Raw genomic sequence first — 15,552 nt, 5'->3', positions numbered from 1 at the left:
CCAAACAAAGATGTATTGTTAACATGGGAAGCATATTTCTTTCCCTTGGCAAGTGGCACCTTCTTCTGCCCATCTCTCTGCCCAGCTCCTCTTCCCCTTCTCATACTCCACGCTGCGCCTGCAAAAAACAAACTGTGCAAACATTCTTATTTTCACATAAGTTGTCCATAAAATAATGTTATTGATTTAGAATAATTTTATAAACTACTTAATCAGACACAACCCTGAGTTGTGTTTATGTAAAATATAATAAAATAATTATCAGTGCTATATGAATAAAACCACACTGCCTTTTTGTATGCATTTTGCTTTTGTTTTTTAATTATTTCTCTGAACTGGGAACTGTGTTTTTGTCAAACTTTGAGAAGTGCAAAAACCAAAGAAGATTAGTCTGGGATGTGCAAATCAAGTCACTTCACTTGAAATTGTGGACTGGACAAATCCTTGAGCATCCCCAATGGCTGCTGTGCCCTTATGGAGAAAGTGGTCATCCTCCATAGTCCCTTGATCCTTTCAATTACTTTTCCTTGCTGAAACATGGCCTTCCTCCCTTTGACACAGCCCACCAATGCTGCCTCCTCCTCCTCCCCTGCTCCTCACCCCCCACATCCCTATCCTGCTGCTTTTTTACCCTCTGCTGTCCTTTGCATCCCCATGTTGCTGTTCTCTGTCACCCTCCTGATGTCTGGCTAGTCACCTTCCTCGGCAACAGTGCCCATTCTCTGCAGTGAGGTGAAATTTCAACATTCATGTGGCTAGTCCCTCTAACCTAGCTGCCTCCCTGTCTCCTCTCCCTTTCCTCTTCCTTCAGTCTTTGCCTCTGAACTGATTCTCAGCACACACTGCCTTGGGCTCTCTCTGGATCTTGGCTTCACTAAGGGCTGCTTTGTGCCTGACCTCTCTGGTGTGGAAATCTTGTGTCTCCTTGAAAGTCACGCACTGTCTGTCCTCCTCATGTGGTCCTTCTATGGTCCACTCATCCAGCAGCCTTCTCGGAAGCATTATCCTGTCTTCTCCTGTTGTCCTCCTCCCAGTGTCAAATCTGGAAGCCCCTAGTCATGAACCGGCCCATGGGCGGTGGATACAGATTCAGTCGTTCTGACTCCAGGAACGAGGCAGTTGAGTAGCTCGGCAGCTGTATCCATGACTGAGCAGTCCTATTTAGGATCCACTCTGCTCACCCTGAATAGGGGCAAGGGCTAGAAAAGGCGCCCGAAACATAGTCTGCCTCCCTTTTCCCCTGACTGGATAACTGCGCCCAGTGGGGTCACCACTCAGCGATCACAAAAGACAATTGAAATTTGGAACATGGAATATACGGACTTTGTTGGATAACACAGACAAGGAGTGTTCCAAACACAGAACTGCCATCATCACAAGTGACATTTTAACATTAATATTGCAGCGCTTCAAGAAACTCGAATAGCAGAAGAGGGACAACTGAAGGAAGAAAAAGGAGGCTACAGATTCTTTTGGAAAGGTCTGCATGAACAAGAACATTGAATACATGAAGTAGGCTTTGCTATCAAAAATGATCTTGTGAAGCTCTTGTCAGAAGTCCCTACTGGCATTAATGAGCGACTTTCAAACCTTTGAATAAAACTCACCCAAAACCAACAGGCTACTATTCTAAGCGCTTATGCACCAACACTGGATGCCGATGAAGACATTAAAGACAATTTTTATTCTCAGCTGGATGCCACCCTGATTTTCATGCAAGAGTTGGGCGAGATTTCGATCTGTGTCCTGGGACGATTGGGAAAGAAGGAATTGGCAACAGCAACCAGAACAGAATCTTACTTTTGGCTATACGTGCAATTCTTCCTGAAATTGAAAAAAAGTTCTTTTTAAGTGCCAACTCAACTATTGCACATGCAATTGCTATAGGAGCCCAACTCCTCCCAGTCTGTTCAATAACCTCCATAGCCTCCTGTTGAGAAATGTCTGGTGCTGCATTCTGGAATTGCAAAAACAGCTTATTTATTGCAATTCTTTGGGTTTAATGTGGATAAGCTGTGAAATGAGTGGAACTTCTAGGCAGCCTTGAGCTATAACACCTCTCATATTAAATTTTAAAAGGGGGGAGGAGAGAGTTTGGGAGCAGGTTGAGTTAAAGTCCAAAGGGATTTCATAATGGTTACTTTGAATTAGAGTAGTGGTGGCACCACTGCTTCTTATCACTGTTCCTCTCAGTCTCAGAAAAGAATTGCAAAAGACTTGTGATAATCTGAGGTTCAAACCCAATTTTTGGAAGTTACAACCTTGAATGACCACTGCTTTGAATAATCTCCCTGCCCTTCTCCTTTGCTTATGTTTCTTGACTGTGAGCCTGTGGGCAGGGGCTACCTTTGCTTTTAATAAATTTGTAGCCACTCAAATATGAGTTTCCCCGTTACTTAAAGACACCTTTTGTTTTTTCCCCCTCAGCAGGTTGAAGTGGAAGTGTACCGCAGGGATTCTAAAAAGCTGCCTGGCCTGGGAGATCCAGATATCGACTGGGAGGAAAGTGTCTGCTTGAACCTTATCCTGCAAAAGGTAGCCTAACCTTTCTGTTTCTCCAGGCGTTGATTTATTAATATAGGAAGCCCCTTCCCTTTATGGAACACAGATATTTTGTCTGTGTGTGGTTGTGATGGGAAGGCGGTTTCATGGGCCCTGTGCCCTTTGCTTCATACGGATATAGGATTTTCATCTGTCCAAAATTGCCTGCGTTTTGGACAGCCGGGCTGCCTGGTCAAGGGCAAAGGCTGTAGAGCATTTCCTTTGCATGCAGAAGGCTCACTTCCTGGCATCTCCAGATAGGGGTGGGAATGTCTCCGGCCTGAGATACTGGAGAGCCGCTGCCAGTCAGTGTTGACAATATTGAGTTAAATGGTATAAGGCTGCATCCAAGGTGGTCATCCATATATGAGCTCTTCATGGAGTGCTGGGGCTTATGTGTCGCTTGTGAATTGATGGTGACCTGTGTTGCTTGTTGCGCCAAGCTGGAAGAAGGCATCTAAGGAATCAGTCAAAGGCCAATGGTGCCTGCCATTTCCAGATGCAGCTTTGTTTCCTAGCTGGCTGCAAGGCAAGACCAGTATTTTGGGGATTATTTTGAAGAAGCATCGTCCTTCTCCTTAGTGCAAATAGGATAATGTAATGGAAGCTGTCCAGCAGGCCCAAGAAGGGAAAAGAGAGAACTTCTTAAAGTGCCTTCTTGGGGTGATAATAGAAATATTGAATAGTAGGGTTGGAAAGAACAGTACCCTGAAGGTCATCTTGTCCAGGCCCCTGCAATACAGGAATGTTCCTTAAGTTTGGAAAGAAAATCAGCTCTGTCCCAGAATTTGCATTCAGAGGTGACAACTTGATTTTCCTCAGGGGAGGGGATGGGGAGCCCAACTTCAGTGCTTCTCAAATATTTAAGGGTAAAGGGAGAGGATCCAGAGGCTGACTGTGCCACTTACCTTCCATTATTCAGTAGCATGGCAGGTAGAGGCACAAGAACCAGTCTCTTGGATTTTGTGACATAATCATTCCTCTGCTGAGCCAGTTCATGTGTCTGGGCTCTGCTCTTCTCATATCCACAATCACTAACCCACATCCATCACATAAACCTCAGAGGTCCAGCTTTACTCCATTCTGTGTGTGCCCTTCTGTATGTAGCTTTTGCTAATGCCTTGTCTATTTTTTCTTAGCGTTGTAAGTGTCTAGTAACTGTCCAAACCACCAAAAAGAAAGTGTTCAGGTATTCTCTTAAATCAGGGGTGGTGAACTTCTGGCTTTTCCAGTGTTGGACTTCATCCCTCATCATTCTCAGCCTTTATGATTGATTCTCAGGTTTGGTAGGGGTCCAGCAACATCTGGGCAGTCACAGGTTCTCTACCCTGGTTCTAAATAATACATATGTTAGGAAGATGGAAACTACTTACTTGTGGGTTCATTCCATAGCAGTAATAAAGTGTATAAATGACTGCAATGGCATTGGCAGGTGTGATCACATGGGACTGTTCATCCTGGGATTGTCCAAACTGTGGGAAAGGTCCATGTGATCAGCCCTAGTCACTCTGGATATGTTCCTATGTAATGCTAAGCCATCATTGGTCTTAAAACAAGGTTTGTTCAGCAAACCATGAGTTGTCTCACTGATGAGCCATGACTTTTGCCCCCATAGTTTGTTTTGTTTTCCATTTGTTCTTCGGTTGTGTCTTTGTAGCTTGGTGTTTGGAGATAAGGTGGCCACACAAACCTAAGCACGACTGTTGAAGACTGGATTTTCCGAATCTTAACATTCTTGTTTAACCATGGTTAATTGGGCCACCTTGGTCGTCTCTTCCACCCTGGTTGTGTTCCTACATAATGCTAAGCCATTGTTGGTTTTAAACCTTGATTTAATATTTTTATTTCTGGAAGACCCTGACCTCAAACCACACAGATTCTGTTTTTAATGCATATCAATGCAAAATATATGTCTGTGTAATTTACTGTAATCATACATTGGCTGTGCACCAGTGGACAACCATTCTGAATTATATCAGCTATAGATGAGAACAATTGCTGGTGAGATTACTATGTTGGAATATACACAGTTCTAGGTTGAGCTGGCGCCTGTCATTTCTGATCTAGAAGACAATTGTCTCCTATTGTGTCAGCTTAGCAGCTCCTGCCTTAGCTGTTGCATAGTATGTTGGAGTACAGAGACAGATCTTTGTTTCCACTTAATTGACAGTCTAGACTTCTCTGCAGTTTTATTACTCATTGAAGATGCTAGACATCATGTACACCCTGGGAGTTTTCTTGCTCAAAATTTGGAATCTTGACTTTTTTTAAAAAAAAGAGAGAGAAATGATTCAGTTTTTAAAGCTGTTACATTGTTGATTTACATTTACCGTATTTTTCGCTCTATAAGACGCACCAGACCACAAGACGCACCTCGTTTTTGGAGGAGGAAAACAAGAAAAAAAATATTCTGAATCTCAGAAGCCAGAACAGCAAGAGGGATCACTGCACAGTGAAAGCAGCAATCCCTCTTGCTGTTCTGGCTTCTATGATAGCTGCGCAGCCTGCATTCGCTCCATAAGACGCACACACATTTCCCCTTACTTTTTGGAAGGGAAAAAGTGAGTCTTATAGAGCAAAAAAATACGGTAGTTTTAATCTGTGGTTTTAGCTGACTTGAGCACTCTTTAAGGAAAGACTGGATTCAGATTCCATAAAATAGATGTTGGGTCATTCTAGAATGTTTGTCATGTGCTGTGTTCCCTTTTTTTAGCCCAACAATATTTAATTGTTAGATCAGTCAACTAAAAAAGCAGGAACCCATCTCTGGTGGTCAATTTTCATTTGGGGGAGCTAAAAGTTAATGGTTCACCTCCTTGCTATTGAGGCTGTTTTGATTCTGGTGTACTGCTACAATAGACAATTAAAAAGAAGACATGAAAAACGACATAAGTAAAATAAGCTATCTTACCCTTCTGTATATTGAGAGTGTGACAGAATTCAAACGCATCATCAAAAAGCAGGTAACTTCTCAACTACAGTGGTACCTCAGGTTACATACACTTCAGGTTACAAACTCCGCTAACCCAGCAATAGTACCTCAGGTTAAGAACTTTGCTTCAGGATGAGAACTCCGGTGGCGTAGCAGCAGCAGGAGGCCCCATTAGCTAAAGTGGTGCTTCGAGTTAAGAACAGTTTCAGGTTAAGAACGGAGCTCCGGAACGAATTAAGTGCTTAACCCAAGGTGCCACTGTACAAAATTTTGAAGATGGTGTCTGCACTTAAAACAAATAAAATCCCTCTGGCCCCCCCCCCCCCCCCAGGTTTCAGATGTGCGGATGTAGCTTTCTGTTCCCCTTTCAGACTGGTTTTGCCCTTGGAGAAGTCCTCCTCTTTCTGTTGGCCTTTGTTCTCTGGCCTGCTATATTTATTGTCACAGAGTAGGGATATTAAAGTTGTGATGGCGAAACCTCTGCAGGTAGAAGTGTCTCTGGCTGCCACTGGCCAGAGGGGCCAACTCCCTGGGGCCTGAGCACCCACAAAATTCTCCATGAAGGGACTGAGCGCCCACAAATTTCAGTGCCACTGAATTGCACGCTGCATTGCACCCGCGACCTCGGGCACCCATGATTGGGGGCCAGGCTGGCACTCCTGCCCTTGGCTGACCTGCTCTGATCTTAGGAAGGGTCAAGGTAAGCAGAAAGGTCTGGCAAAGGAGGAGTAGAGGAAAGAGGAAACAGGTAGCTCAGAACAAGAGGAGACAGCATGATCCTCGTTTGATAAAAGTGCTGTTTTTGAACTAGGCTGTGTGTGTCCTGGGAGGAGGGTCTCTGCAGAGCAGTTAGACATTGACTGCGGAAGGAACTTGCCTTTAAAAAGCAGACCAGAGTATTTATGAATCAGAGAGGAAATGGAAACTGGAAGGTCACATTTTCTCCTCTAGTTGCTGACGCTGGGGAGCAAAGCTTATTGAAAAAGCTGTTAAGGGTGTCATTCTGCTTTGGTTGTGTACAACCATTAATGCTTCTTTTCCAATGCCTTGGTGTTGTTTCAGCTGGATTACATAGTGACTTGTGCGGTGTGTACTCGTTCAGATGGAGGGGATATCCACATTCATAAAAAGAAATCCCAGGTGAGAAGTGCAGCTCATCGTGAGAAACTTGAAGGGACAGCCTTGATCTCAGCCCCTTTCCCTTCATGTACATGCCAGTATCCATGCAGCAAGCTAATAACATCTTCCAAATGGTTTCTTCCAGCAAGTCTTTGCATCTCCAAGTAAGCACCCTATGGATAGCAAAGGGGAGGAATCGAAGATCAGCTATCCAAACATATTTTTTATGATTGACAACTTTGAAGAGGTAGGTCGCTCACAAGAACAGATGCCATTTCTTGTGCTCATCTTTAATTTCAAATAGTTGTGGTAGCTCCAGCCAACAGTGCTGTGTTTACTTAATGTAACTGCACTGCATGGGAACATCTGGACACATCTGAGTTTGTTTCCTCTACTTGTATTCCTTTTCCTTAGAAAGCTTGGAGCAGATTATGTGGGGCTCCTGACGGTCTCCCCTCTGAGCCTAGGCTGGCTCTTGGCTTCTCTGTTGGTACAGAGGACCTGTAAACATAGAGGAACCTTACCTACATGTGTTAATCACTTGCAGACAGACATATGCAAAATACTGTAAAGCAAGTTCAAAGCCCAAAGGAAAGACTTGGAAAAGCTCAATAACTGTTTAACCTGGTTAAATAAAATGCATGTCAAAATTTTGCAGTATCTTATCAAATAAACCACAGAGCCTAGGGCTTGCCGAGCAGAAGGTTGGCAGTTCGAATCCTTGCGACGAGGTGAGCTCCCGTTGTTCAGTCGCAGCTCCTGCCCACCTAGCAGTTCAAAAGCACGTCACAAGTGCAAGTAGATAAATAGGGAAGGTAAATGGCATTTCCGTGCACTGCTCTGGTTCGCCAGAAGTGGCTTAGTCCTACTGGCCACATGACCCGGAAACTGTATGAAGGCTCCCTCAGCCAATAAAGCGAGATGAGCACCGCAACCCCAAAGTCGTCCATGACTGGACTTAACAGTCAGGGTCCCTTTACCTTTATCAGATATTGCCAAAGGCTTAGAGATTGTCCTTTTCCTTAGACACTCTGAAGGTTGGCCCTGGGCAAAACTGGAGGTTGTTAATCCACCATATCCAGCCCCCCGACCTGCCCTTGCTGGCAGAGCAGAAGCACCTGTGTACTCTTCTGCCCTTCCTCCCCCCCCCTCCTCCTCTTCTTCTTCTTCTTCTTCTTCTTCTTCTTCTTCTTCTTCTTCGCTATTTCTCTCCCATTAGAAATGAAAGGGTCAGTTCTTAAATTTCCCCTGGACTTGAGGGTCTTTGGGGGGAATAAGAAGGGCCCCCCCCATATACCACCTATTGGCTCAGCTGATGACAAGGTGGTGATGGGAGACCTGGTCTCTCTCCCTCTCCCTGTACCTCCCAGGGGTCCAGAGAGAGGACTGAAGCCTCACCATGACTGTGTTGTGTTCCTCAGTGGACAGTAGACCTTATGTCAGCAGAATTGGGAGGGAAGCACTTTCTGATGATTGCCCCCACCCCATGCCCCTTTTAGGAAGAACAGAGGTGTGCTTCAGTGGGGAAGGGGAGATAAATGGAAATTGGTTCCCTCTCTGTTCAGTCACACAACCCTCAATTTCTCTCCTCCCCCCCCCATTATATTGTATTAAGTTATGCTTTGTGAGCATTTTGGGCAATTTCATGTTTAATGCTCTTCCCCCTACTGCCCTTCTTGCTCAAAAAAATAAAATAGGATACATTTTAACTGCTACAAGTTTTAGTGCTTCCAGGCCAATCATTTGGAATTTGCTTTTCTGAAACAAAGTCCTGCATCGTGTGCCTTGAAAAGGACGCTTGTATTTTGCAATCTATGTAAAATAGGCGGCAGCAAATGAAGTTATCTAGAGCTACTGTTTTTTCCTCCTTCTACTAAGTGCAAGTTTTTTGGATGTTCATTTAGGTGTTCAGCGATATGACTGTAGGAGAAGGTGAGATGGTCTGTGTGGAGCTGGTGGCCAGTGACAAAAGCAACACCTTCCAAGGAGTCATCTTCCAGGGATCGATCCGCTACGAAGCCCTCAAGAAGGTCTATGACAACAGGGTGAGAGCCCTGCAGAAATATGGAAAACTATAGGAAAATAAAATAATGGAGATTGATTTGGACTGATAATGAAATGTGTGACACATGATTAAAGCATTTAGGATCCACGATGGAGTGATGGGAAGCCGTTATAGAAATTGTGTATAAGGAAAGAAACTAAGCATGTGGGAATATGTATTTTTCTTTTTCTGAATGTGTGCTTTTTTTGAATTCAAAAAGCATTAAAAAAAAGACAATGGGGTGAGAGCCCTTTTGGTGATGGTCACCTGCCTAGCTAGGTTGATACCTCACAGGTGACTGCACTAGGTATTGCTGCATTTGCCTCATTTATGCCTAAAGTGACTATTGGGAAGTGGGGTGCCTGTTTTCTACAACAACATGGGGGATAAGTTTACCCTGGTCCCTTCCTCATTTTACCTTGTTGTGCTGCACTGCTACAACTCACTGGGAGAAAAGTGCTTATGTGGTCAGGGAGCAGGGAGGGTTCAGTCCCTGTTTACTCCTAAGCCTCTGACTCTTTGAAAGTAAAGCCAGAATTTCTTAAGGAGCCATAAACTGTTACTAGGAGAAGCAAAATCCACTTGAGTTCTCTTGGAAATGTGAAAGGTGTTTGGGTGTAGAAAACTCTCAGTCCAAATGCAGACTGTTGTACCAGCTTCATGCAAAAATGTTCTGTGCATTTCAAGAACTTTCTAGATTATCCTCTGTTTTTAGCCATGTGCCTAAATGGTTGTGTATAAACAAACCAGACTGCCTGGAGAATTCCCTAGGCTTCCACAGATAAGGACCTCACACTAGTTGTCACCCACCTAATACCTGAAGGTGGAAGCTCCTGGAGCAAGATCACCAAAGATGACCTTTAATAAACAAACAGCTTTGTATGAAAGAAGGAAGTCCTTTAGATACAGTGCTGCCACTTTTTCTTTTTCTTTTTTAAGAGTTTGGTAGCTAAAATCAGCACTTCAAATTATATTCAAGACGTAAGTGGAAGGCAGTTAAGATTTTCTAGTGCAGACAAAATATTATCAGATATGCAAGTCCTGGTCCGCAACCTGGTTGCTGCATTCTGAGCCAGCTGAAGTTTCCAGATGTTTTCAAGCGTTCGCCCACATTCAGTTACAGTTATTGAAACTGAACATGGCCAGAACATGGATAAGACTGAAAAGGGCATCTCTGCCCATAGAACGCTGCAGTAGGTATACTGGCCTAAACTAGTGGAAAGTGCTTCACAAATATAAAACAACAGTAAATGCAGACTTGAGAAACAGCAGACACAATAAAATGATCAAAATATAGATCAACATTTTTTTTAAGCAAATGTAGATAATAAAAATACTTGTCTAGGTAAACAGAACTCTCTTTAGCAGGTGTCAATAAGGGTATGATTGTTCTTGCCAAATATTAATAGGCAGGAAGTTCCAGAGAAGAGGAGCTGCCACACTAAAAGGTGAAGTTCTTAAAAGCACGGAATGGACATTAAGGGACAGTTTTAGAAATGCCAGTTCCACAGATCTAAATTATTATTAACCCCTGAGATAACAGAATGCCTCAACCTGGCACCTGAATGACAGCAAGGCAGGCATCAACCTTCCCTGGGCTGGGAATCCCATAACCAGTCTTACATTTTTACTGTTCGTTCTAGGTAAGCGTTGCAGCAAAAATGGCACAAAGGATGTCCTTTGGCTTTTACAAATACAATAATATGGAATTTGTGCGAATGAAAGGGCCACAAGGAAAAGGACACGCGGAAATGGCCGTGAGTCGCGTTTCAACTGGTGACACGTCTCCCTATGGGACAGAGGAAGATTCAAACCCAGGTTCACCCCTACATGAGAGAGTAAGTTAAGTTCTCCAATCTTGGACTCTGGAGAACTCCGTTTGTTGAGGAGCCAGAAGTGTATCTTTGCTGTTCAAATCTACCTCTGTTGGGCAGGATGTCTGCGTCAAATAAAAACCAAAACAGTAGAAAGAATTCATCTTGCAGCTTTGGAAACCAGTTTGACTCTAAAGTGAAACTGTCAGAAAACCTTTAAATATCTCCTTCTCTGTTAAAGTTAGAGGATCTAAGTAAAATTGCCTTTGAAGTCCAGGTATGTCTTCTATATTGCCTGTTGGCAATCACTGTATTAAAATACTGGATATTTTGCATTAAAAGGTCAGCTGTCCCTAAAAGGTCACTGTACATAAATGGTGGTTTGTTCATGTGTGTTTGTTCAGTAGCTAGAAGAATGCATTTTCAAAACAGTGTTCAGGAAGCAGTTTTTATATCCACCAGACTGCAATTCAGAGCAGATAACCATTGAATGAGGTTTAAAATAAAATACAATGTCAATCAAAACATAGAGCAGTCAAAATTATCTCATAACCTTCCTTCCCAATTTATTTCTGATTTTCTTCTTTCAGGTCACTTCATTCAGCACACCTCCAACTCCGGAACGCAACAACCGCCCTTCTTTCTTCTCCCCATCCCTCAAAAGGAAAGTGCCGCGGAATCGAATTGCTGAAATGAAGAAATCCCATTCTGCCAATGACAGCGAAGAGTTCTTTAGGGATGATGATAGTGGAGGTGAGAGAAGAGTGATCTTGAGGCATGGCTGGGCTTTTGCTGCTGGTGTACACTGATGTCACTAAATCAGGCTTGGATTCTCTCAGCCCAACTGTGTGACACACAAAAATCAGAAAAGATGAACTAAGGTCCCATTGAGAACTAGAGTTCATGCCTTTGCAAACTAAACTTAGATGTATTTTCTTATTATCATCACTTTGACCCATGGAACCTCCTAGTTGGATCCGATTGTGGTATTCACCACTGTGGAAAACACTACATTGTGGTGGGAGGTTTTCTTGTGAGATTAGCAGGACTGGACAATAAATCTGCCTGAGGTTGCAGATCGCATGCAGGATAATGAGGTGACATTCCCGTTTCATATTGAAGGCGGTGGAAATTGCATTTTTGAATGTTCCCTTACTTAAAAAGCTCTTTGCAAGTGGAAAACCAGCACAGTGGGGGAGGGCAAGACTAGAACCTTTTCTCCCAGGTGTTTCTAGTTTTCTACTTGCAGGGAGCTTTGTAAGTGAGGGAACCTTCAGAAATGGCTTCCCACCCCCGAAATGCAAAATGTGTTGGTACAACTTGCCATTGCAGAATTCTATCAACTCATTTTCTGGTGCGTTTGTGGGTCAGGTCTAAGGTGATGCAGAACAAGCTATTCTGTGTAGTGGGAAGGACTTTTGACTAACTGGCTTAGGAGCTTGAGGAAGATGGACTTGCTTAGAAAGACAATTGCCATACTTCATTCCTGATGATGGCATTGTAAATAAATCAGTGATAAAGGACATGCATTTAACTCAGAAAAGGTTCTACACTCTGCTCATGATGCCTCCAGCAACCGAATCACAGGGAACCAAGCAGGGAACTGCAAGAGTTTCCAAGTCAGAGAAGGTAGTATTGAGTTGAATAATGGGCTGATTTGTATATAAAACACACACAGCTCTTAGCTGTCACTGCTGAATGGAGCCTCTCCTGTTCAGAGGGCAGGATGCCTGTGATTGCTGGGTGCATGGCTGCGATATTCATCCCTTGCCTTGTGAGCTTCCCAAGGCAGTGTTGGCACATGGGGTTCTGCCCTTGAAGGGCCTTGTAGTCTGTTTGCTGGACAATGGTTTTGGGGGCAGTAATGTTTGCTTACTTCCTGCAGCCTTGTTGTATCTTGGCAGATCTGCACAATGCAACAAACCTACGCTCGCGGTCTTTGTCTGGAACAGGAAGATCTCTGGTGGGCTCATGGCTGAAGCTAAACAGAACAGATGAAAACTTCCTTCTCTATGCACATCTAACCTACGTCACATTGCCATTGCATCGGATCTTAACAGGTGAGAAAAGCCTCATCCGCATTTCAGAACAGGACACCCCTGACGCTCACCAGCAGCTTCTCCTGCACGTGCCTTGCTGAAATGAGTGGCAGGTATGGAGGAAGGTCTCCCATTCTGCATATGGGTGCTTGTGCAGGAGACATTCCCAGTGGAGTGTGCCCCTTCTGTCCAAGTGACAGTTATCTCAAAAGCGTGAATTAACTCTAAAAGGGAGCACAGCTGGGTAAGTTTTCAATAATGTACCAGTGTGAAGACACCCCAAGCAATTGGAGCTGCTGCTGATCTGTCTGGCAAGTGGTGAAGAGAATTCAGCCATTATCTATTAAGCAATGAAGTGAGCTGCTTCTTCTGTTCCTTCCGGCACCTCCAGGAGAGTTTGAGCAGCCCTGGGACCACATAGAAGAGCCTGTGCTACAGCTTGTCACAGCAGTATTAACCCACATTCATGGAATTAGGGACATTGGCACTGGATCTGTACTGAGCTAGTTGCACTTTGATTCTGTTGAAATCAATGTGAAAAATTAGTTATAATTCAAATTCCATTGCACTTCAGTGCAATTAATTTAGGGTTGCATCCAATGCTGCAATAGAGGTTCCTTTTCCTCTCCTCTCCTGCACACCCTCAAAACCTGCTTCGGTCTTTGGAGGATCCTCCAACCCTTCTGAGCAGAATCTGAAGGTGTACAGGGGAGAGAAGTCTCATTGTGCAAGCAGCACAGCAGGGCTGGATACGGCCCACAGCCAGCATCCAACTCACAATGTCTCTTGTTTTGATAGTTCAAAGCAATACCCCATTTCCAACCTCTGCCAATAGCCATTGTGCTTTGGATGGTTGTGTCTACAAGGTTTTAGCCGCAGCAGCAGCACCTTCATTTCAAGAAAGAAAGGTACATTTTCCCCATTAGACTCACCGCCCTTGATAGTCAGGGTGTCTTTGAATGTTTGTGTGTGCGTTTCAAATTTCAGCTTTTGTGACAGTGTGGAAGCACTTTAACCATTTAGGGGTATGTTTTGTCTACCCCCCAATTTCAGCCGAAAGGAAATAATGTTCCCCTTCTAGTTGTTGTTTTTTTAAACACTAAGCCAATGTTGAGTGCATGTGGTTTAAAATGTGAGGGTTCTAGCTTACCGTATTTTTTTGCTCCATAAGATGCACCTGACCATAAAACGCAACTAGTTTTTAGAGGAAAACAAGGGGGGCAAAAATTCTGAACGAAACAGTGGATGTATGATTTTTGTGGTTCATGCTGTGGCCACAGACATGTGATCTGATGGTGAATTTGGGGTGACCTACCGCAAAAATCCTGAGGATCCCCCCTCCCAGGCAGCCTCCTTTATCTCTAGCATCCCTTATTTCTCTTCCGATCCCACCGATTAGCTGTTTCCTTTCAACACTCCCTTCCCTCTTGTTTGCCTTAGTGTCTTTTCCTTAGCCAGAGCAGTTTTTTGCTCCTCCTTTTCTTCTAATTTCTCTCCTTATTGCTTTAGTCTTCCTGTTTCCCCGCTTTGCAAGTTTGCTGTCTTTACCTCCCCTCACCCAGGCAGCCTCCTTTATCTCTAGCGTCCCTTATCTCTCTCCCCGATCGGCAAACAATCAGCGGCTTTGTTTCAACACCCACTTCCCTCTTTCAAAAAAAAAAGAAAAAAAAAGCATGATCTGCTTTTTGCCCCTGGGCAATTCGGCTCCAGGGACCACACATTTGCTCCATAAGACGCACAGACATTTCCCCTTACTTTTTAGGAAGGAAAAAGTGTGTCATGGAGCGAAAAATACGGTATCTGGAAGCACCCCAATGATTTCAAGATCTCTGCGAATGAGGCCCAAGCATCTTTACTCATTGAGATATTATAGCCAAAGAACTGTGGCCCAGAATCCTCACCACGATCCTGTCATCTTTCTTGTTTGCTTAGATATTCTGGAGGTGCGGCAGAAACCGATTCTGATGACATAGCAGAGAGCTGGGCACTGCCTTGGAAGCCATGCAGCCAAGTGCCTAAAAACAACAACTACAGTGCTCTTCTGTCACAGCAGCACCACCTAGCGTCAGAAACTTAACATAACACTGAAAAAAGGGATGTTTTGGGAATTACCAGCCAGCCATTCAAAAAGTGCCTCTTCCTTCCTCCCTCTGCTATACATACTATATACCCTCTTTTAAAAAATGAAAAAAGACTACATCTCTTTATAGTTATGACTGGCAGAAATAACTTGACCAATAAAGAAGACAAAGGGGGAAATAAAGAACAAAAAGAACCCCCAACAACACAAAAGTTGGGGCTGTGTTTAAAACTATGCTTTATGAACCATTTGTTACAGTGTTTACTTCATAACTGAAAACCAACCAACCTGTACAGAATGTATTAACCTTTATATATTTCGAGAGAAATGTCCATAGGAATTCATACTGATGTACCAATGAACTTCAATGAACTTCTGAGAGATGGTTGAGAACATTCCTTTGTTGCATCATAAAACAACTTTGTGTATGTGTTTTAAAGTTGATAGGGTAGCAGAATAGTATAAGAGCAAAGGGAAGTTAGGGACTTAGATGGAACAGACCACATGGAACTTGAAGTCTTGGTCTTTACGCTTCCCATGAGTGATACAGTTTTAAGGCTCACGTAGCAAAAACTGATTCCGCAATGACATCTTCACCTACCAAAGATCAGCAAAAAGTACCGCCAAAAAGGCTTGAAAGAGTGAGCTCAACCCTTTGAAGAAATGTGCTAAATGTGATTTGGTTTCATTATGGCTATTACTTCTGGGAGCAAACCTGTCTCTAGTAGCATAGAATGTCTGCATATGAGAAGCAGGAAACACAAACCTAAAGACTCTAGTACCAAAAAACGCAGCAGACCTCAGCCAGTTACCACACCATTGGAAATTAAAACTAATTGAAGTGGGCTACTAGAAATCTTTTATACATCAAACTTTTCATTAGTACTATATAATGAAACTCGTTTTCCTGGATCTTGGTTCTGCTGATTCTGTGATTCGCTGTCCTTTGGTATACAGAAGCCTAATTATTTAAAATTCTCTAG

At 43.5% G+C, this 15,552-nt stretch overlaps 1 protein-coding gene across 3 annotated transcripts in view; it reads left to right on the top strand.

Moving 5' to 3' along the window:
• KIAA0930 overlaps positions 1-14,964 on the top strand; it is a 58,714-nt gene extending 43,750 nt beyond the window's left edge. For 2 of the 3 annotated variants that reach the window (XM_081005634.1, XM_081005635.1), the window contains exons 3-10: positions 2,428-2,535; positions 6,536-6,613; positions 6,738-6,839; positions 8,497-8,637; positions 10,280-10,474; positions 11,041-11,203; positions 12,355-12,510; positions 14,422-14,964. In XM_081005634.1, the coding sequence (XP_080861760.1) occupies positions 2,428-2,535; positions 6,536-6,613; positions 6,738-6,839; positions 8,497-8,637; positions 10,280-10,474; positions 11,041-11,203; positions 12,355-12,510; positions 14,422-14,462 (984 nt within the window). In that variant the 3' untranslated portion in view covers positions 14,463-14,964. The remainder of the gene's footprint in view (positions 1-2,427; positions 2,536-6,535; positions 6,614-6,737; positions 6,840-8,496; positions 8,638-10,279; positions 10,475-11,040; positions 11,204-12,354; positions 12,511-14,421) is intronic. The other variant, XM_081005636.1, reaches the window with a different exon arrangement.
• Positions 14,965-15,552: the final 588 nt, after the last annotated feature.

Source organism: Podarcis pityusensis (genome assembly GCF_964106645.2).
Source record: "Podarcis pityusensis genome assembly, chromosome: 5".
Taxonomy (NCBI): Eukaryota; Metazoa; Chordata; class Lepidosauria; order Squamata; family Lacertidae; genus Podarcis; species Podarcis pityusensis.
The sequence above is the reverse complement of the archived record's forward strand: the minus strand, read 5'-3'. Positions and strand labels throughout refer to the sequence as shown.